The following is a 21,215-nucleotide window of genomic DNA, read 5'->3' as shown; positions in this document are numbered from 1 at the left end:
TCGGCCGCAGGCCCTGCGGAGGCCCCGCGGCCTCGGGGAGGGCCTGGAATGGAGGCCCGCGTCCCCGCACGGTGGGCCGCGCCTGGGCAGCGCGTTCTGCCGTGAACTTTCTGAAATGGCTTTAAAATCCCCGGAGCCTCCTCTTGCCAGTGAAGGCAGGGCACATAGCCCCTGGGGACAGCGCCGAGAAGCGGCCTCGAAGAGCATTGGCAGAGCGGTGGGCAGAGCCATCCTCCGGGCTGCGCCGCGGCCTCCTCCACCCTGCTCGCAGGCCAGGGATCAGGGTTTGGGAGGGACTTGAGGTCTGGGACTGAGTGGGACGTGGAGCTGTGCCCGGTGGTGCCTGGAGCCACGGGTCCATGAGGAGGCCCGAGGCCCAGGAGCCTGGCTGGAAGAGCAGAGCGAGCCGTGCCCCTGGGGCTCAGAGTGAGGGTTTCTGGACAGGAGTGCTGGGTCCTGGCGTGAGGGCCAGCGTGGGCCGGCTGCATTTGGCTGGACAGTTACAGGGCCCTGGAGCTACCCCCCTGGGGATGCCGAGTGTTCTTGGAAGGGTCCTCTGTTCCCTGGACAAGGTCTGCCCCTTCCCTGGGGCTGTGAGCCGGATGCCAGGATGTACTTCCGGGGGGGGGGGGCTGGGAATGCGGCCAGAACAGGTCCTTTGGGAGCAGTGGTCTGGGTTAGGGTGGTGCGAGGTAGGAACCGGGCAGGGGACGACACGTGGGAGGTGACTGAGGCAGAATGCTAGGGAGGAGTGGTGCAAAGCCTGCCCACCCTGCTTTCTGTCCCCAGCAGCTCTGGAGAGTGACAGCTAAGGACACAGGGACTGAGGGAAGCAGGCGTCTGACTGGCTGGAGGGATGCGTGTTCTTGCTTATGATTCCTGTGTCCCCATCTCTTGGTAGTGGTAGAGGTTTGGGCTCAGAGTAATGCGGAAAGGAAGTAGTATTTACTGTGTGCTACCTGACAGGTGTTACTAGATTTCTTTCCCATTTTAAAGATGAAGAAAGTGATGCAGGAAGGTCCAATAATTTGAGCAGGGCAGTGCGCCTAGGCAATGATCATGCTCAGGTTTGAGACCTGGTCTCATGCCAGAGATCATGTTCCTAATGAAGTGTTTTGAAGAGCCAGGCTTTCTTTGGTGACCTTTTCCAAGTGCCAGCTTGACCAAGTCTTGTCCTCCTGATCTGTCTTTCCAGATGGAGCCGTTAGTGATTGAGAGGTTGCAGGGTGTGCAGCTCTGGGATACAGCAGGGGGCTGAGGGAACCTGACCGAGGCCTAGCTGGGGTGCGGGCACTGGGGTGTGTGGAGAAGTCCCCAGCTGCCTTCTGCTTTGCGGGTCCCTGGGCGTCTGCTTGGAGCACTGCTTGTCTGTCTTGGCATCTGGTGCTGTGGCCACCTGGGGCAGGCTCTGGGTACACTTCCCTCTCGTACCCTAGTAAGTACACATGTCGGTGCTGCTAGCTCAGCAGGTGTAGATGCCAGGGCCCCTCAGGGTGCCCTGTGGGTGGGGAGGAGTGTCCCTGAGTGCGGAACGGCCATCCGTGGACAGCTGCGTTTGTGCTTGTCTAATACACGTCAAGGCTGTTGCTGTGGGTCCTCACCCCACAGTTCTTGGCCTGTCCCTCCAGGAAACCTGAGATCTGAGAATGATGGGTTACCCAGGACCTCTGTGACTTGGGTCAGCCATATAAAACTGACATGGGCCGTGGGTTTTGTTTTGTTTTTTTTCCTGTCAAATCTCTCCCATATAGTAGGTGGACACAGGGGTAGCTTCACAGGATTTTGATGACAATCTAGATGGATTTAGGCATGTAAAAAGATCTTGAAGCCAGGCATGGTGGCACATGCCTGTAATTTGGGCACTTGGGAGGCTGAGGCAGGAGGATCACGTGGGCTACATAGTGAGTTCAGGTCAGCCTCAACTACATAGTGAGCCCCTATCTCAAAAAACAAAACACAACCCCCTCAAAAAAAAAAAAAAAACCTTGAAAAGTTTAAAAAAAACAGATAAAGTGCATAGGAGTATCCATTCAGCAGCCATCCGTGTACTCAGCAAATTTTTTCATCTTATAAGGTGTTGTAGGTACTACAGGGAGTAAAATAGGCCCAAACTCCTGCTTTCGTGAAGTTGACATTCTGATCAGGAGAGACAGTGAACAAGTAAGACAGATGTATAGAAAGGCAGTTGCTGGTAAGGGCTGTGGAAAAAGAGAAAGTATAAAGCTGTTAAGAGAGATAGGGAGCTGCAGGAAGGAGAGTTGCTATTTTAACCAGCGGTCAGAGAAAGCCTCACTGATAAGGAGACATTTGGCCCGTGACCTGGAGGAGCTGTGACTCTGGACCTTAGAATGGCAAGCTCCAGGGCCTCAGCTTGGCCTGAGCTGGTAGACTGGGGACAGCGAGGAAGATCAAGAGTCGGGATTACCCTTACTGGTTACTGTTTGACTCCAACTGCTCCACACCCCTGCCCCGAGGCTGGCCGGCTTCCCGTGGGTTCAGCTTGCATTTGTCAAGTTCCTCCTGTAAGCCGGGCCCAGTGTGTGGCTCCAGAGTTGAGGTGCTGGACAAAACAGAAAAAACCCCACCTTCACAAAGCTTAGAATAAGAGGGACAGAGGTACACATTAAACAAGGAGCAGTTTAATTTGAATTACAGTCACTCCTGTGAAAGAAATGTGCAGAGGTAAATGGCACCAAACTGAGTCAGGGCCAGAGCTAGGAAGTCATCCCAGAGGAAGTTACACTTCAGCTGTGACCTGAGTGAGAAGCTGAATTTAGCTCGATGGAGTGTGTGTGTGTGTGTGTGTGTGTGTGTGAGCGAGAGAGATGAGGAAGGATGTGGAAAGACAGTCCCTTTTGTGCAGAGGTCACTGATTGACAGCTCATAGGCTGAACTTATTCCACAGATGAGGTTTATTTGGCTTGCAGTGTTGATAAATGTGAATTAGTTGCCAACATCTAAAAATCAGGAGATACTGCATTGAAATCTAGAGGTTTCTCTCTTTTTCTGTGGCTTCTGTTGGAAGCTCAGAAGCTCAAGCCCTGCTGGGCGGCAGTGGTGACCGTGCCGGTTCTGGGGTGCTCGCCTCCACAGTGTGGGCTCTTGCTCCCAGCTCCCCCGAGCCCCGGCTGCTTCATTTCTTGACATGGACGCTTAAGTTTGTCACTACCAAGGAACCAGTGCCGTTAGGGAAGAGGGGATTGCTCGTGTGCTGGCTCTGGCCCCAGGTGAATCTGGCCTAGGATCTTGGTGCTCCCACTTACGCGGCTGCTGGATCTTGAGCAGGTTTCTCCATCTCTGTTCTGGTTCTTCACCTGGGAGTGGGGAGGCCACTGTGTACTTGGGAGTGGCTTTTATGAGGGTGGCGAGTACAAGGCACTTAGCTCGGCTGTGGGGAGTGCTCGGGTGCGGAGTTACTGGTGGTGGCCGTAGTCCTTGGGCGCCATCGGTGCCATCTCTTACCTTTTCTCCCAGCAGCATGTCATGGTTTAGTGGCCTCCTGGTCCCCAAAGTGGATGAGCGGAAGACAGCCTGGGGTGAACGCCATGGGCAGAAGCGCCTGCGCCGCGGGACTCGGGCCAGTGGCTTCTGCACGCCGCGCTATATGAGCTGCCTCCGGGATGCAGAGCCACCCAGCCCCACCCCTGCAGCTCCCGCTCGGTGCCCCTGGCAGGACGAAGCCTTCCTCCGGAGGGCTGGGCCAGGCAAGGGCAGGGAGCTGGGGCTGCGGGCAGTGGCCCTGGGCTTTGAGGACACTGAGGTGCCCACGGCGGCAGCGGGGACGACTGAGGTGGCACCCGACGTGGCACTCAGGAGTGGACGGTCCTGCTGGCACCGGCTGGTGCGGGTTTTCCAGTCGAAGCAGTTCCGCTCGGCCAAGCTGGAGCGCCTGTACCAGCGGTACTTCTTCCAGATGAACCAGAGCAGCCTGACGCTGCTCATGGCGGTGCTCCTGCTGCTCACGGTTGTGCTGCTGGCCTTCCACGCCGCACCCGCCAGGCCTCAGCCCGCCTACGTGGCCCTGCTGGCCTGTGCCGCCACCCTTTTTGTGGCACTCATGGTGGTGTGTAACCGACATAGCTTCCGCCAGGACTCCATGTGGGTGGTGAGCTATGTGGTGCTGGGCATCCTGGCAGCTGTGCAGGTGGGGGGTGCCCTGGCAGCCAACCCACACAGCCCCTCAGCAGGCCTCTGGTGCCCCGTGTTCTTCGTCTACATCACCTACACGCTCCTGCCCATCCGCATGCGGGCCGCCGTGCTCAGTGGCCTGGGCCTCTCCGCCCTGCATTTGATCCTGGCCTGGCACCTCAACCAAGGCGATGCCTTCCTCTGGAAGCAGGTGGGTGTGGAGGGCGTCCGCACAGGAAGGGGAACGGGCTTGGTGTGACGGGCTGGGGAGTCGTGGGTGGGTCCTGGGTGCGAGGGTCTTTGCCTGCGCCTGGACGGTCAGGTTTCCGAGGTGCGCCTCCACTTTGCATCTGGGCACAGGACGCTGCTGAGCGAAGGAAGACCCCGGGACGCGGTCCCGTGCTCCGCCCATAAGCTGGTCTGCAGCTCTTTGGCCCGAGACCGCTGAGATGAGGCCCGCAGCCTGTAGAGACACTGTGGGGGTGGGAAGGGGGTGGGCCGCGGGGGCGGTGCTGAGAAGGCTGGCTTATCCGGGGCTCGCAGCCCTATCCCCAGGTTGACCCCTGACACTAAGGCTGTGGTGCCTTCCCTGAGGGGCAGCTCTAGACGGTGATCTGAAGGGGTGAGCAGGTTGTGGACAGAGTTACCGCTCGGAGCAGGGCCCTTTCTGAGGAGACAGGGAGGGCGGAGTGCTGGGGTCAGTTCTCGGGCTTGGGGTGGCGTGGATGTGGCTGGGCTCCAGAGGAGAGGCGTGCTGGAAGCTGATGTCATCCCATCCTTGCACACTGGTGCCAGCGGCCTGGCAGCCCTGCCTTGAGCTCTCTGCTGGTGCTGGCGCTGGCTGCCCCTTGGGGAGGAGTGTGGGCGAGGTGGGGCTTGGGCGTACCCTGCAGAGAGAAGGGGGGCTCTGCTGCCTGGCTGCTCTGTGGGATCTGACAGCTGACCTTACCCCTCCCCGGTCTGTAAGCCGGGTAAGAATACTGCCTCCTTCTGAGGGTTGCCGTTGGCGGCGTTGGCAGCCTCCTTCCCAGAGTGCAGTAGGGCCCACTGGGCAGGGCGGGCGGTTGCTTGGGGATGGTGAGCTGTGGGAATGCCGCAAGGGCTCTCAGAGACCACCTGCTGTCCCCGTCAGCCCTGCCTGGGGCACACAGGTGAGACTGCTAGTCAGTGCCAGTGCGCCCCGCCTTGTCCCCATGCAGGGCCGGCCTCCGCCTTGCCAAGCGCTTGTGTCCCGTAGCCCACCCTGGGCTCCCCTGTGGGGAGGAAGTTGCCTGTCGCTGCGGGGTGAGAAGCTGGGCGCCCTGGCACGGCGCCCTTTCCCGCCCAGCCTGTGCTCCAGAACAGAACGTACCTTTTAAAAAGTAACTTTATAGCCCATTTGTTTGTGGAGCACGTGCCCCAAGGGCACTCTCGGACCTCTTAAAGGGCCAGGTCCCTCCACCCCTGCTAGTCCCCCAGCTTCTCTCCCAGGTCACGCTGCCTGCGAGGTGCACGGCCCTCCGGGGACGAGGCGCTGGGAGACGTTGCCTTCCTTCCCCCTTCCCCTCTGGCTGCCGCCGCTGGTGGGCTTCTCCCCTGCTCCAGCTGAGGGCTCCCAGAGCCAGGGCTTGGCCCCTGAGTGGGGAGGCTCACCCTCAGCGGGGCCGGGGCTGGTAGCCTGCCGCCTGCTGGGCTTGCAGGCGATAGCCTCACCCCTGAGGGTCTAGGCCGACCCGTTCTTGGGGTGGTGTAGAAAACCGTGCTGCCCTGTGCCCATCTGCGGGTCAAGGCTGCCCGCACAGCCTCCTCTCAGCTGGGAACAGTTCCCTGTCCACCGGGCTCAGGAGCTTCTGGAGGCCTGTCCTTCCGTGAGGCCTGTCCTTTCTCAGGTCCACCCCTGCTCGTGCTTGGAGGAACCCTTGGGACACACCAAGCAGTTTCACCCAGCGACCCGAGGCAAGCTAGAGTCACCTGCAGGGGCCTGTCGCCCCCTTCCCCATGGCCGCCGGGTCGTGTGTGCAGTTATTTCAGTCTCACCCCTGCCCCTTCCCTCCGCAGTGACTCACATTTTCCCCTTGGGCTCCTGGGGCCAGGAAGGGAAGTTGCCTGATTTGCTCCCCCCTTCCCTTCTACCCCACTGGGGACTATTCTTAGAAGCCCCAGAGGGAGCGAGTGTGCCCCCTCTTCACCCCTGCCGCGGGGAGGGAGCGCGCTTGGTTGGTTTGGGGCCTTGTGCATTGGTCTGGGAGAGAGGCTGGGAGGCCGTCCTGGAGGAGCGGAGCGGGAAGTGGCCAGGGCTTAGCCACGCCAACCCCTCACGTTTACACAGAGGAAACTGAGGTCCCGGAGGTGAAGGACTTGTCAAGTCTGCAGGGCTAGTTCTGGTTCTGTCCCTCCTCCGGGCCAGAGCCCTGCCCCATCCAGCTTTGGGGTAGGGCCAGGTTAACCCCTGCGTTTCCAGAACCACTGAGGCCAGCTTCCCTGGGATGTGCTCTCCAGCTGGTGCTGCTGAGGGTGGCCGAAGAGCCAAGTGGGGGGGGTTTATTCCTCGCGTTGGCCAGGCCAGGGGTGGCACCTCGTCCCATCAGGGAGGGTTTTCCGTCATAGAGCTGATGATCCCCAAGCCTCAGCTGTGAGGCCGAACCTCAAGTGCTAGGTTCAGGGGCATGAAGAGGACTCTTAGAAACCTGGACTGCGTTAGAAATTGGGATTAGGACACAGGCTGTGGAGTCTGATGATCCTGGAGTCAAGTCTTACGCCAGCCACCCCAATTGTGCAATCTTAGGCCATTTACTGAGCTGCTTTTTTTTTGCGGGGGACAGGGTCTCACTGTGTAATTCAGGCTGGCCTTGAACTCACTGCGTAGCCCAGGCCGACCTGGGACACCTCTTGCCTAACTCTCCTGAGTGCTGGGATTATAGGCGTGCACCCCTCCCTTTAAGAACAAGATGCTGTCTTCTAGTTCATAGAGTTTTAAGCACTACGTGGGTTAATGTATAGAAAGTGTCCATAGAATCCTGGTATGTTGCAGGGAGCCAACAAAGTAGCTATGCTGGTAATAATAATAATGGTTATTGTTACTCAGTCTGCAGGGCGGGAGATTTTATTTCCTGTCTGAGTTACAGATGAGCAAACGGAGGCCCAGAGAGATAAGGTGACTTGCCCTGGGTCACTCACAGGAGGACAGAGCGCTCAGGTCTCCTGGGTGCTGCCTGCAAGGAGAACCACACGGAGAGGGTGGTTCTTGGGTGACGTGTTTGTGAGGCAGGAAACCACAGTGCGCTGGGCCTGAGTATACCTGCCCTGGTTGGCACTCCTGCTTGCTGAGGCTGGGAAATGATCACCTTTCTAGTCTTGTAGTGACCCCGGGCAGAGGGCTGGGATCTGGATTCCTGTGGGGAAGGAAAGACGGGAGCGTTGGGGACAAGCAGGGTGCAGACCCTGGCCTTCCTTGCCGAGGAGTGTGTCTGGAGAGAGCTTGCAAGTTGCATGCACGTGTGTGTTGGGACGTGGTCTCCCATCTGCCTCCGCCTCCCTCTTGCAGCTCGGTGCTAACGTGGTACTGTTCCTTTGCACCAATGTCATTGGCATCTGCACACATTACCCGGCGGAAGTGTCTCAGCGCCAAGCCTTTCAAGAGACGCGCGGTTATATCCAGGCTCGGCTGCACCTGCAGCATGAGAATCGGCAGCAGGTGGGGCTGCTTCCCGACCGGGACGTTCCCTTTCTTATCCCCTGCCACCTTGCAGATTGGATCTCCTGTTCTATCCAAGTCGGTGGGATCCTGTGTGAGTGATCCCCCTGGACTGTGTAGACACCCCCTGCGGCCCTAGGGCTTGTCCTGCCCGAGTGTGTGAGGGCGTAGACAGGAGGACATCTGGAGAATTCAGGGCGGGCTGACGAGAGGGCAAGGGCGGGTGTCTGCGGTGGGCTGTGGTGGGGTGGGTCTGCCTGCAGTCCAGGAGGAGCTCGGGTCAGCAGAGAGGTATGGGGGGGCTCTGGGAGGGGAAGAGTCAGGATCAAAATGGGAGGCAGAGATGATAGCAGTGTCCTGTTGGAACCACTGGTCCAGGAACGGCTGCTGCTGTCAGTTTTGCCCCAGCACGTTGCCATGGAGATGAAAGAAGACATTAACACAAAAAAGGAAGACATGATGTTCCACAAGATCTACATCCAGAAGCATGATAACGTCAGGTAGCGTGGGGATGGGGGGACGCGGAGAAGGTTGGGAGGGCTTGGGAGTCGGGCCGCATGGCCCATCCGTCCTCCGCTGTCGTCCGCAGCATCCTGTTTGCGGACATCGAGGGCTTCACCAGCCTGGCCTCGCAGTGTACCGCGCAGGAGCTGGTCATGACCCTGAATGAACTCTTTGCCCGGTTTGACAAGCTGGCCGCGGTGAGGGTGCTGGGGCTTGGGGACGGTGTGCCGAGTGTGGTGAGAGCACAGCCTTGCTGTGGGCAGCCAGGGGTGCGGGGCAGATGGCGTCTGCAGTGAGGCGGGGGTAGGAGAGTAAAGGTGACCCTTCCCTCCACCTCTTCCCCTTCAGGAAAATCATTGCCTGAGGATCAAGATCTTAGGGGACTGTTACTACTGTGTGTCAGGGCTGCCGGAGGCCCGGGCAGACCATGCCCACTGCTGTGTGGAGATGGGGGTGGATATGATCGAGGCCATCTCGTAAGCAGCGCCCCGTCCCCAGGCGTCCTGGACTCGCGGGGGCCCCAGACTGCTCCTGCTCCGACACCTGCTCAGGGGTCTTCCTGCCTTGGCTCTCGCCCTGTCTTTGAGACCTGTCGCTGGGGAGGGGAGCGGCTCTTTCTCCAGCCTCTGCGAAGACCCGCGTTCACCCTTGGATTTGAGCCAGCTGGGAGGGGTGGGGAGCTAGGGCCGCGGGGGCCTGGGGCTGCAGGGACGCCGGCCGGCCAGAGGCGAGAACAGTGGCTCCGCCTCTCCCGGCTGAGTCCCACAAGATGCCGCAGCCCTGTGAGCACAGTTCTCAAGCCTGTGTGCCGAGCGTCGGCGGCCTCTTACCCTGCCCAGCTCGCACTGTGCTCCTGTCTCCCGCATCCGGGTCTGTCCGTGCCTACTGCACCGCCTGTGTTCCGGGCTGGGGGCGGGCGAGGCCGTGCCAGGACTGACCCAGACCGACCTTTTCCAGGCTGGTACGTGAAGTGACGGGTGTGAACGTGAACATGCGTGTGGGCATCCACAGCGGGCGCGTGCACTGTGGCGTCCTCGGCCTGCGGAAGTGGCAGTTCGACGTGTGGTCCAACGATGTCACCCTGGCCAACCACATGGAGGCGGGGGGCCGGGCCGGGTGAGTGGAGGGGTCCAGGTGGTGGGGCTCGGGGCGGGGAGAGAGCAGGGCCTCACGTCCTGCGCCCTGCACAGCCGCATCCATATCACGCGGGCCACGCTGCAGTACCTGAACGGGGACTACGAGGTGGAGCCCGGCCGCGGCGGGGAGCGCAACGCGTACCTCAAGGAGCAGCGCATCGAGACCTTCCTCATCCTGGGAGCCAGCCAGAAGCGGGTCAGGGCCGGGCCCACGGGGGGCGGGGGGGCCCGGAGAGGGACCGCCGGGGCCCTCAGAGGCCTTCTCAAGGCCCCTCCTCTGAGCCTGCACCCTCGTGGCCCACGCAGAAAGAGGAGAAGGCCATGCTGGCCAGGCTGCAGCGGACACGGGCCAACTCCATCGAAGGGCTGATGCCACGCTGGGTGCCCGACCGCGCCTTCTCCCGGACCAAGGACTCCAAGGCTTTCCGCCAGATGGTGAGGGGCTCGGCCAGGGCGGGGGCCGCACTTTCTTGTCCCTCTCTGCTCCACTCCGTGTCCTTCCTGCAGCTTCCACCCCCACGTATGCTTTCTAGTGTCAGGGTCAGGAGGGGATTTCACCCCGGGGTCCCGGGTCCCCCCAGGCGGGTGCGGCGTGGGGACACCCGCAGGAGGGTGTCCGGGAGGGGGAGTGGGACTTGAGAGGTGAAGGTGGCTGGGACCTGCACCTCACTCATCCTCTCCCGTCGCTTTCTCTAGGGCATTGATGATTCCAGCAAAGACAAGTACGTCAGGTTCCCGAGGAGGGGAGGAGGAGGGTCGGCGCCTGCGCCTCGGGTGGGGCTGCGGGAGCTGAGCCCGTTTCCTGGGCCTCTGATGGTGTTACATGGGGGGAGGCCCCAGGCATGCCCACACGCCCTCCGCCGCCTGTCGCGTGGCGTGGCTCAGGCACCCCGTACGATGCGTCCCCTGTCCTCAGCCGGGGTGCTCAGGACGCTCTGAATCCCGAGGACGAGGTGGACGAGTTCCTGGGCCGGGCCATTGATGCCCGCAGCATCGATCAGCTGCGTAAGGACCACGTGCGCCGGTTCCTGCTCACCTTCCAGAGAGAGGATCTCGAGAAGAAGGTCTGGGGGACGGGGGCAGAGCAACCAGGCTGGGGTCGGGGGCAGGCCCAGGCAGGGAGGGTTGAGCAGGAGGTTTGGGGAGTGGGAAGGGGCCGTAGGGCAGAGGGGGATTCACGAAAGCTGGGCCAACTGCTTCTGCCCTGAGGCCCCTGGTAGTGCCTTGCTGTCCAGCAGAGCCCAGGGCCCAGCCCCCCTCTTCTCCCTCAGTACTCACGGAAGGTGGATCCCCGCTTTGGAGCCTACGTTGCCTGTGCCCTGTTGGTCTTTTGCTTCATCGGCTTCATCCAGCTCCTCATCTTCCCACAGTGAGAGCCCTACCCCTTTTCACCACTCCCAGACCTCCCTAAACAGCAGGCAGACCCCTGATCCCTGGAGCCTGCACCCCTGCCTGTACCAGGGACGGGACAAGGATGCCCAGGTGTTACGGAGTAACGTTCCCCCGGCCCTGTCCTGCCCCAGCTCCACGCTGATGCTTGGGATCTACGCGGGTACCTTCCTGCTGTTGTTGCTCACCGTGCTGACCTGTGCTGTGTACTCCTGCGGTTCTGTATGTGGAGGGCTTCCCTGGGGCTTCGGGGTGGGCAGGGCAGGGGTCCCGCGGGGAGGGGGAGGGGAAGCCGCGCCGCTCTTGCTGGGCCCCTCCCTGCGTGGCCTGCCTTCTCGGCTCATGTGCCTTCCGCCTCGTGGTCTGTTGCTACTCCAGCTGTTCCCGAAGGCCCTGCAACGTCTGTCCCGAAGCATCGTTCGCTCTCGGGCACATAGCACCGCAGTTGGCATCTTTTCAGTCCTGCTTGTGTTCATTTCTGCCACTGCCAACATGGTAAGGATCCAGTGGGAGTTCTCCTGCCTTGCTCAGTGCCAGGCACTGCTTTGGCACTGGGGATACAGGGGGAGTAAAACATGTTTCCTGCCCCGAGGAGCCTGCAGTCCTGGAGGAGGGGGAGGTTAACTCGTTTCCCCTCTCGTTTCCTCGCTTGCCATCGCTGGGCACTTGGGCCCTTGGGTAGAAGGCACGTAGGTATGACCCTTGCAACCCTTTCCTTCCTTGGTTACCCTGATACAAACTGGCTTTTGCAGTTCACCTGTAACCACACACCTATACGGACCTGTGCGGCCCAGATGCTGAATTTAACACCTGCTGACATCACCGCCTGCCACCTGCAACAGCTCAATTACTCTCTGGGCCTGGACGCTCCCCTGTGTGAGGGCACCGCACCCACCTGCAGCTTCCCTGAGGTGTCCGAGCAGTGTTCAAGCAGAGGCAGATGTCCTGGCACAGTTACTAGCCCTGTGTGCCAAGCCTGGTGATGGGCAGTGGGAACCCAGGCCTCACCAGGGTCCCTAACTCCAAGAGCAACCAGGGGCCTTGGTGTGGTGCAGGTTGGAGACAGAGGGCGAAGGGTGTTGGGGTTTGGGGGTTGAAGCGGGGAACGCAGGCCAGGCAAGGGAGCGCAGGGTTTCTCCTGCCCTGGTGCCGCGGCCTCTGCCGTCATCCAGCGCTGCCTCCGTGTTCCCCCAGTACTTCATCGGGAGCATGCTGCTGAGTCTCCTGGCCAGCTCTGTCTTCCTGCACATCAGCAGCATCGGCAAACTGGCCATGATCTTCACCTTGGGGCTTATCTATTTGGTGCTGCTTCTGCTGGGTCCGCCAGCCACCATCTTTGACAATTACGACCTGCTGCTTGGCGTCCATGGCCTGTAAGTTTATCTTCAGCCCCTTGAGTGCCTCAGAGTCTCCAGCCCTGCTAGGTCACCGAGAACCTCTCTAGTGCCCAGGACCTTGTACCCTGGGAATGCTGCAGCTCACCCCGGAGAGGGAAGCAGACTGGGGAGTTCCTGGCATGTTACCCCAAGTGGTTACCCCACGTGGTTACCCCACGTGGCTATCCCAAGGAAACACCAGGGAAACCCCTGTGTCTTTAGGCCAAACACTGACAGAAAAGCCCTCTCGCGCTGCACGGTGCTTTTCTGCCCCATTTTAACCAAGTGTACGTCACGTAGCTGCGCGGTGGCAGAGCCCTGGCTCGGAAGCAGAACCTGGCTCCTGCGTGAGGGCTGTGGCTCGGACCCGCACTGGCTTTTCCTGCTCAAAGCCCCTTCCTTGGTGGTGTGTGGCCGTAGCTTGCTGTGGTAGAAAGCCTCCGGAGTCTGCTGGGTTCGAGTCCCGGCTCTGGTGCTCGTTAGCTGTGTAACCTTGGACAGGGGAGTTAACTTTTCTGAGCCTCCATGTTCTCGTCTGTCAAATGGCAAACCCGCCTCTGTGACAGGGTAGTGTAAAGGTTCTAGTAACTATCACTTACGAAGACTGACTTCATGCCAGGCATGTGCCGAGCCTTGCATATGCAATATTTAGATCTGGTTTACTGACCAGGAAACGGAGGCTTGGAAAGTCGCTTGCCCAGGTCGTATAGCTGGTCAGTGGTGGAGCCACGAAGGGTAGAGTCTCAGCCTCTGCTGATTAAGGAGTTAGTTAATGTAGGGAAAGGCCCTGGCCCAGTGCACGACTGGTGACACGGCTTGACAGCGCAGTGTCTCCGCCGTCCGTGCCAGCCCAGCCATCCAGGAAGCACCATGACTTTCTCTCTTGTGTGCTCCTACCAGGGCTTCTTCCAACGAGACCTTCAATGGGCTGGACTGGTGAGTGGGGGCTCGGGGCTGCAGGGGGTGAGGCTGGTGGATGCCTCCATCAGGCACCAAGCACGGCTCCGTTCATCCTCAGCCCAGCTGTGGGGAGGGTGGCCCTGAAACACATGACGCCTGTGATTCTGCTGGTGTTTGCGCTGGCGCTGTATTTGCATGCCCAGCAGGTGGAGTCGACGGCCCGCCTGGATTTCCTCTGGAAACTGCAGGTGACTTGGGTGGGCCTGTAGGGGAAGGGATGGGACCTGGGGCCTAGCCTGGTCCTAGCCAGGGACACATCTCTTGCTGCCTGAGGCTCAGGGTGCCCTAGGCCCACTCTGGTCCCAGGCTGCCTTTGTGTCCGTTCTCCGTGCCCTGCCCACCTGTACCCGGCCTTTCTGCCTGTTCTCGAGGCCTCAGCTGTCCGTGGCCTTGGCTACGGCACCAGCCCTGTGAGTGCTGGGCAGTGGGCCATGGGTATGGTGTTCACAGGCAACAGGGGAGAAGGAGGAGATGGAAGAGCTCCAGGCATACAACCGGCGGCTGCTGCATAACATCCTGCCCAAGGACGTGGCTGCCCACTTCCTGGCGCGGGAGCGCCGGAATGACGAGCTCTACTACCAGTCCTGCGAGTGCGTGGCCGTCATGTTCGCCTCCATTGCCAACTTCTCCGAGTTCTACGTAGAGCTGGAGGCCAACAACGAGGGTGTTGAGTGCCTGCGGCTGCTCAATGAGATCATCGCCGACTTTGACGAGGTGCTTGCCGGCTGGCTGGTGGGGGGGAGTAGGGGGTTTGGGACCAGGGTCGTAGAGCCACAGATGCGGGCTGGGTGGTACTTGGAGAAAGGGGAGATCTAATGGGATCTAGAGATGCTGGGGTACAGATGCGTGTAGGGACGGTGGAAGCAGGGACAGGAGCCCATGAAGGTGTCAGAGGGAACAAGGGGTCATCCCGGTGGGGCAGGGTCATCCTTGGGGAGAAAAGAGGACCCAAGGGTCTGTGGGAGACAGGAGAGGGACCAGGTAGGTGTCTGGAAGAGGATAACAGTAGTGTGTGGACAGAACCCCAAGACACCCAACCAGCAAGGTAATTCCCTGAGAAAATAGAAGCAACATGTGAGGACTGCCCTGAGCACCCCAGTCTGGAGTGAGCTCTTCCCCGTTCTGGAGTGCTCCCCAGAAGGTGAGGTTGGAGTCACTGGTGCCCAGCGTCCTTCCTGCCGGTCTGCGAGCGGGCCAGCACAGCTGACCTTTAAGTCTGGCTCCTCGGGCCGGCACTGACAGCAGCCGCTGGCCGGGGGAGCGCGGAAGGGGCCAGTGCAGGGCAAGCAGTGAGGCGGGCTCAATGGCGCGTGGCAGGGTTTGGCCTCTTTGGCCTCAGCCAGACCCCTGCACTGCCCAGATTATCAGCGAGGAGCAGTTTCGGCAGCTGGAGAAGATAAAGACAATTGGTAGCACCTACATGGCTGCCTCTGGGCTGAATGCCAGCACCTACGATCAGGTGGGCCGTTCCCACATCACTGCCCTCGCAGACTACGCCATGCGGCTCATGGAGCAGATGAAGCACATCAACGAGCACTCCTTCAACAACTTCCAGATGAAGATCGGTAGGAGGGCCTGGCTCCCAGCAGGGGTCTCTGGGCTGCGCGTATGGGCTGCGATGGGGGCCCAGGTTCTCCACCAGGGCTCCGGTGGGGTTCTCGCCCCTTCTGTTTTCTAGGTTGTCTTATATTCAGAGACTGTTTACAGTGGGCCTACTATGTGTTGGCCTCTATCCTAGGTATCTTAAGCACATTTAATCCTTTTGTTAACTCCTTAAAGATAAAGAGCTGGGCATGGTGGTGTATGTCTGTAATCCCAGCATTCATGAGGCTGAGGCGGATTGCCATGAGTTGGGCTACAAAGTGAGTTAAAGACCAGCGTGAACTGCATAGCGAGTCCCTGTATTAAAAAAAAAAAAAAGATAAGGAAAAGTAACTCAGCCAAAAAAGTGGCTGAGGTAGGATTCAAACCCAGGCTTTACAGCACTCCAGTGCCCATGTCCTTGTCGGTGGCTCATCTGAGAAGAGGTATTTCTCCTCGGATGGACTGGTAGAGAGCAGTGGTTAACAGCACAGGTTCTGGAGTCAGACTGGTTTGACTTCTGGCAGTTCTACTTACTGGTTCACACCAGTACCTTTGGGTAAAATGGCAATAAGACCTGTGTTGGGGGGTGGTGAGAGGTGCAGTAGGGTAAAATGCCCACTCCAATACCTGGCACAGAGTGAGCACTCGGTAGATTAGCTACTCTTACAGCACAGTTGTTTCAGCTGAGGGAGCTTTGCTGCCCACCTGCCCAGGTCTTTTTTTTGAGATGTCTTGTTATGTAGCTCAGTCTGGTCTTGATCTGATACGCGGCCCAGGCTGACTGAATTTATGGCAGTCCTGTCTCCAGGCTCCAAGTGCTGAGATTGCAGGTGTACGCCACGATTTTTTTTTTTTTTTTTTTAATATGACTAGGGATTGGACCCAGAACCTTCACATTGAGCTACATTTAGTTTTTAATTTTGAGATGTAGTCTTGCTAATTCACTGGGTTGCCCAGGTTAGCTTGAATTTGTAATCCTCCTGCCTGAATCTTCCAGAGTGCTGGGATTAAAGACATCCACCACAATGCCAGGTGCCAGGTCTTCCATTCTTTACCACCAGATTTGTGCCTTTCCGCTCTTTCCCCGGGCCCTCCTTGAGATGCCAGGAGGTGGGATGGCCCTGGAGCGTTTACTAGTCTCAGTGTCTTGCCTTTCTTCCCACTTCAGGGCTGAACATGGGCCCAGTTGTGGCAGGTGTTATTGGGGCTCGGAAGCCACAGTACGACATCTGGGGGAACACAGTAAATGTCTCCAGTCGCATGGACAGCACAGGGGTGCCTGACCGGATACAGGTGAGGAGGCTGTGAAACAAGGCTGGGAGGGGTACGGGTCCAGAGGACTTCCATAAATCTCTGTGCAGGAAGGGGCAGGGTGGCAGTCTTCTGCAGTGCGTGGGGCAAGGGCTGGGAGGGGAGCTAGCCTGACCAGAGAACCCTGGGCTTCTGCCAGTGCAGCAGGAGGGATTCCAGGCTAAGCAGGCTCCCCTCCCACTCCCCCAGGTGACCACGGACCTGTACCAGGTTCTAGCTGCCAAGGGCTACCAACTGGAGTGTCGAGGGGTGGTCAAGGTGAAGGGCAAGGGGGAGATGACCACCTACTTCCTCAACGGGGGCCCCAGCAGTTAGCAGGGGCCAGCTGCAGATTCAGCCGAAGGGACCAAGGTGGGCATTGAGTGGACTCTGCTTGCTGGGTGGAGCTGTGCCGGGGACACAGAGCCTCCAGACCTTGTGGATCACGAAAGGGAACACCGCAGCAGGCTGGGCTGGGACCGTGCTCGTCTGCCCTCAGACTGGTGAACAGGGACACCGAGAAGATCGTGCAGCTGACTTTCTTTTTTAACTGGGATAGGGCCGTTTCTTCTTTCTTCCAGCTTTTGGGAGCAGCAGAGGAAGCAGTGCAGACGGGGGCACCCTCCTGCCTGGGAGGTGCACGTGGCCATTTGCCATGCCTGCCTTTCCCCGTCTGGACAGCAGGCTCAGGGCTGGGTCTTCCCTTCCCCCTTTCCCGGGAAGATTTTCACAGAGACTTAGGCAGGCGTGAGGAGTGCCTACCCCACACTTGCTTTGGCTATGCCTGCGTTCCCAGCACTGGTCCTGGGCACTGCCAGTCCTAGCCAGCTCTCCTCATGGGCACAGGGCAGGACGGAGATGTTCTGAGAACCCAGCTCTGTCCACATTTCAGGGGAATGTTTCCGTTTGCCAAATCCTTGTCCCACGATCTGTCCCCAAAGGGGAACAACGGGACCTGTGACAGTGCAGATTTAGCCCCAGCTCCTGCACATTCCAGGGAAAGGGGCATCTGGCCTCGCTGGCACTGTGAAATGCCCAGCCAGAGAGCCAGCTGCGTGTGGGTGCCAGAGGGTCAGAAGCTGGGCATTTACCTGCAGGTGCCAAAGAACGCAGGCGGCTAGGTGGGGGTGGCGCCAGGCTTGATCTGAGGCTCAGCTGTGGCTAGGGTCAGGTCCCTTGGTCCCAGCACTTGCTCCTGGCAAGGGGGCATGAAGCATCTCTGCCCCTTCTGTTGCCAAACAGAACGGGTCAGGGCACAGAGGAAGATGGCCTTGACCCTGAAGCTGGCCTCCCGGTCCTGGCACCGGGGAGGGCCTGTGAGTCTGTGTAACTGTGTGTGCATGTTGCCCTGTGTGCATATCTATTTTCCAGGTCTGTGTATGTCCTTGTGCTCCCGCTCCTCAGCTCTCCACCCGGGCTTGCCTCTCTCCTGTGGGCCACTGTCTTCTGGGAGCAAGGCAGGGTTTTCTACTTCAAGGGACGTAGGGAGATGCCCGGCTTGCACAGGAGTGGTACGGGGTGTGCAGCGAAAGGAGGGTGGACGGGGGAGAGGAGTCTTTTTTGTGCCAAATCCCTAAGTGCCATTCGGGGCCACGTGTACAGTGTGACTGTCCCCCTGCCGCAGGCGGGGACCCAAGTGCCTGCTTGGGCCGCAGTGCTCCACGCACTTGACCTGTCGGGGCTTTAGTGGGCAGAGGCCCAGGAATTCCCTGGGTTCTCCAGCTTATGTCCTGGGATGTGTTATGCTTTGGGACTGGGACAGCCTGGGATCCTTCTGAGGCCCAGACATTGGTACTAGGGGATGGGGAAGGGGATCTCAAACTAGGCTTCCCTGAGCCTTCCGCTTGCGTCTAGCGTGTTCTGGCTCCCAGTCCCCATGAGGCCTGCCAGGGCTGCTGGAAGGGTTAGGAAGTCGGACGCTAGGTTCTCTTCCTCTTCTTACCTTCCTTTCATCCCTTTCCCCGCAGCCTCCTTGACTCCGGCCTGAAGGGGCTGGTGCCTTGGTTTCTCTGTCTATACTTACTTAAGCCAGAGGCATTAGCCTGAGTGTTTCTTGAAGATCGCCTGTCCTGTAAATGTCTAGAGAGGCCGAGGAGAAAGGAGCTGGGAGCTGGGAGGAGCGGGCATCGCCCCTGCCCCTCCCCACGCTCCCGACACACCAGCTCCTCGCAGAGGCCTGTTTCTGGCTTGGTACCGCCTGCCCTGGGGCTCTGCATTCATCAGCCAGGTGAATCGCCAGGCACTTCATTAGCCAGGGCAGAGGAGGAGAAACCCCAGCTGCCTCAGGCAGAAAACACTCCCCGGCCCATCCAGCCGCATCCCTGGACAGGAAGGGTTCCTTGGTGCCGTGGGAGGGGAGGGTGTGAGTGAGCCGGAGTGGGACGACCTCAGCCTTGGCTGATTTGTCTCTGCTTCTTGCCAGGCGGGAGGGTCCTGTTCCCAGCCTGGCTCCCCGAACCGCAGTGCCAGTCACGCCCTTCCCCGGGGTTGCCATGGGCCCCTTCCTCACCAGGCGTGGGGGAATTGGGATGGGAGGCCGTGGGCTTTGGTTTTATAATGTAACCACTGTGGGCGTGGGGGAGGGCGGTGTACCATGTATTTCAGTGAAATATTTAATATATTTAAATATCAATAAAATCCAAATCTTTGTAAAATTTTCTGTTCTCTGCAGCTGCTCTGGGGCCTGGGTTGGGTCAGAAGTAGCCAAGCCTGGTACAGAAGTCAGCCTCCCTCCCAGGGCTCCGTGAGCTGCTCTCATCTGTGGTCTGAGGGCCCTTGTGGCTTTTGCCCTGCCAGGGTGCAACCTCAGTGTCCTCAGAGAGCGGGACTGCTGCAGGCCCGCAGCATCCTGAGGACCCGGCGTGTTCCCACATTCGTTCCTGTGACCCTTGTCATTCGCGGGCTAAATGAAGACCCCTGTAGTTTTCCTTCCAGGGCCTTGGCCCCTCCAAACACCTCATACCAAGATCTGGCCTCCTCAGGAGTCTCCCACGCATGCGCTCACGGCAGTCAGGGCACTGGGGTATCTCCCCACGCCCCGCTTCCCAGAGACAGAGTGACCTCTAGTCCAATCTGTTTACTCTGCTTTTGTGACCCCCTCCTGCCATGAGTAAGTCCTGTGAACCGGGATACTTCTCCCTCTTTCCCCAGTTTGCACTCCTTTCACGGTTCGTCTGTCTGCAACCACATCGTCCTCAATACTGACTGAAGGTTCTGTCGTTGAGAATACAGTGATCCCTAAACCTGGAAAAGAAACAGGGTCTCAGATTCGGCCCGCAAGGAGAGGCGGTATCCTTAAAAACAGTCCCCATGCTGCCTCATGTCAGAAGGCAGGATCACACAGTGCTGCCAGTGGACGGCGGTGGGAGGGCTGGGCAGGTGGCGGTGAAGGGAGAAGACACCCAGGGGCCCACAGGAATGCTGCAGGCATTTGTGCCTGCTCAGAAGTCACACTGCACAAGGTGAAATGCAGAGGCACTGCCCAGGTTCTGGAGCCAAATCTTACGACCCAGACTTCCCTATTCCCTAACTCGAGGTGCAGATGAATCAGTGTCTAAGGATTTCAGAGAGAGGAGAGTACTTCTCTTGGTCTCCTACCCTGACCCCTCCCAGCCTACCTGGTCATGGGGCTTTTAATGCGACAGTGGCGTGGACTCTGGATCCATGGCGTGGTTTTCTCTGGGTGCATTCCTGGGTCATGGGACCACCAGAAGCTGCAGTTCTGAGCATCCGTCAGAGGGACTCTGAAGACCTGATTGGGGACTGAGCAGGTTGGGGCAAAGGCAGGTTATCTGAATTTCTTCACATTCACTGCTCACTCTTGCTCTGGGCAGCCAAAGTCCAGCCTACCAACTGGGCCCGACCAGGTACTGAGAGGTCCTGGGAATGTGGTCACCACACCCTGCCTAACTTCTGGATTCCAGCGTCTCACACCCTGCGCAGTCAGATGAATTAGCCTTGCGACTTCCTATGCTAGAGAGCTTCCCAGGGGCCAGGACGGAAGAAAAACAAGTGGTCAGCTCACTTAGAAAACATACAAAATGGGGGTCTACCAATTCATTACTTTTCCTTTTCTCCTGTCTTAATCATTCTTATTCCTTGCTTTCCTCTCTGAAATAAATAATGCATTCCTCTGCCCGTTCCAGATAAATCTCCAAAAGTTACTAGCTATTTTTTTTTTTTTGAGACAGGGTCTCACTGTGTCATGTGGGCTGGCCTTAAACTCATGGCAGTCTTCCTGCCTCAGCCTCCCAAGTGCTGGGACTACAGGTGTGACTAGCTTTCTTTTCAGACACAGGGTTTCACTATGCAGTTCAGACTGGTCTTCAATTTGCAATGCAGCCATGATCCTTCTGCCTCAGCACCAGCCTCCCCAGCCCCCTGAAGTGCTGGGGTTACAGGCATGTATCACCAAACCCAGGGTTATCAACTTGTTAAAATATATCGAGGCCAGGGACTGGGGATTTAGCTCAGCGGCAAAACACCTGCCTGGCAAGCGCAAGGTCATGAGTTCAGTTCCTGGTACCGGAGAAAAACCAAAACCAAAACCAAAAAAAAAAAAAAAATTATATATATATCTCGAGGCCAGCCTGGGCTACAAAGTGAGCTCAAGGTCAGTCTGAACTGCACAGCAAGACCCTGCCTCAAAAAGACCAAAAAATATATATATAAATTTTCAGGGACTGAAGGTGTGTAGCTTAATGGTGGAGTGCTTGCCTAGCATGCAGAGGCCCTGGGTTCAATTCCCACATCACACACACACACACACACACACACATATACATACTTTGTTTTGAGACAGGGTCTTGATATATAGTGCAGGCTGGCCTTGAACTTGCTTATGTAACTCAGGCTGGCCTTGAACTCATGGCGATCCTCCTGCCTTAGTCACCACATGCATGCACTGCCATGCCCAGTAACTTTAATTATTTGTATGAATCTAATTCTACCAGTGTATAAAATTCATATATTCATAATACTTAGAATTATGGCTTACCTGTTCACACCTGTAATCTTATGGGCATTGTAGTGCACACCTGTAATCCCAGCACTCAAAAGGCTGAGGCAGGAGAATCGCTCTGAGTTCAAGGCTAGCCTGCAGGACAGTGAGACCCTGTCTCAAAAAAAAAAAAAAAAAAAAGCCAAGAACAGCCCCCTGTAATCCTAGCACTTGGG

The 21,215-nt window shown here is 58.4% G+C and overlaps 1 protein-coding gene across 5 annotated transcripts in view; it reads left to right on the top strand.

Moving 5' to 3' along the window:
* Adcy6 (adenylate cyclase 6) overlaps positions 1–18,694 on the top strand; it is a 19,634-nt gene extending 940 nt beyond the window's left edge. Inside the window, exons 1-22 of one of the 5 annotated variants that reach the window (XM_005406659.2) lie at positions 12–217; positions 3,478–4,339; positions 7,652–7,801; positions 8,180–8,301; positions 8,391–8,502; positions 8,654–8,781; positions 9,263–9,421; positions 9,496–9,637; positions 9,748–9,876; positions 10,138–10,163; positions 10,358–10,505; positions 10,713–10,810; positions 10,965–11,052; positions 11,209–11,325; positions 11,583–11,741; positions 12,025–12,203; positions 13,107–13,142; positions 13,225–13,354; positions 13,617–13,880; positions 14,527–14,731; positions 15,919–16,043; positions 16,251–18,694. In XM_005406659.2, the coding sequence (XP_005406716.1) occupies positions 3,479–4,339; positions 7,652–7,801; positions 8,180–8,301; positions 8,391–8,502; positions 8,654–8,781; positions 9,263–9,421; positions 9,496–9,637; positions 9,748–9,876; positions 10,138–10,163; positions 10,358–10,505; positions 10,713–10,810; positions 10,965–11,052; positions 11,209–11,325; positions 11,583–11,741; positions 12,025–12,203; positions 13,107–13,142; positions 13,225–13,354; positions 13,617–13,880; positions 14,527–14,731; positions 15,919–16,043; positions 16,251–16,376 (3,504 nt within the window). In that variant the 5' untranslated portion in view covers positions 12–217; position 3,478 and the 3' untranslated portion in view covers positions 16,377–18,694. The other 4 variants (XM_005406658.2, XM_005406657.2, XM_005406656.2 and 1 more) reach the window with 4 other exon arrangements.
* Positions 18,695–21,215: the final 2,521 nt, after the last annotated feature.

This window comes from Chinchilla lanigera, unplaced genomic scaffold (assembly GCF_000276665.1).
Source record: "Chinchilla lanigera isolate Chin_1 unplaced genomic scaffold, ChiLan1.0 scaffold00099, whole genome shotgun sequence".
Classification (NCBI taxonomy): Eukaryota; Metazoa; Chordata; class Mammalia; order Rodentia; family Chinchillidae; genus Chinchilla; species Chinchilla lanigera.
This window is presented reverse-complemented; position numbering and strand designations above follow the sequence as displayed.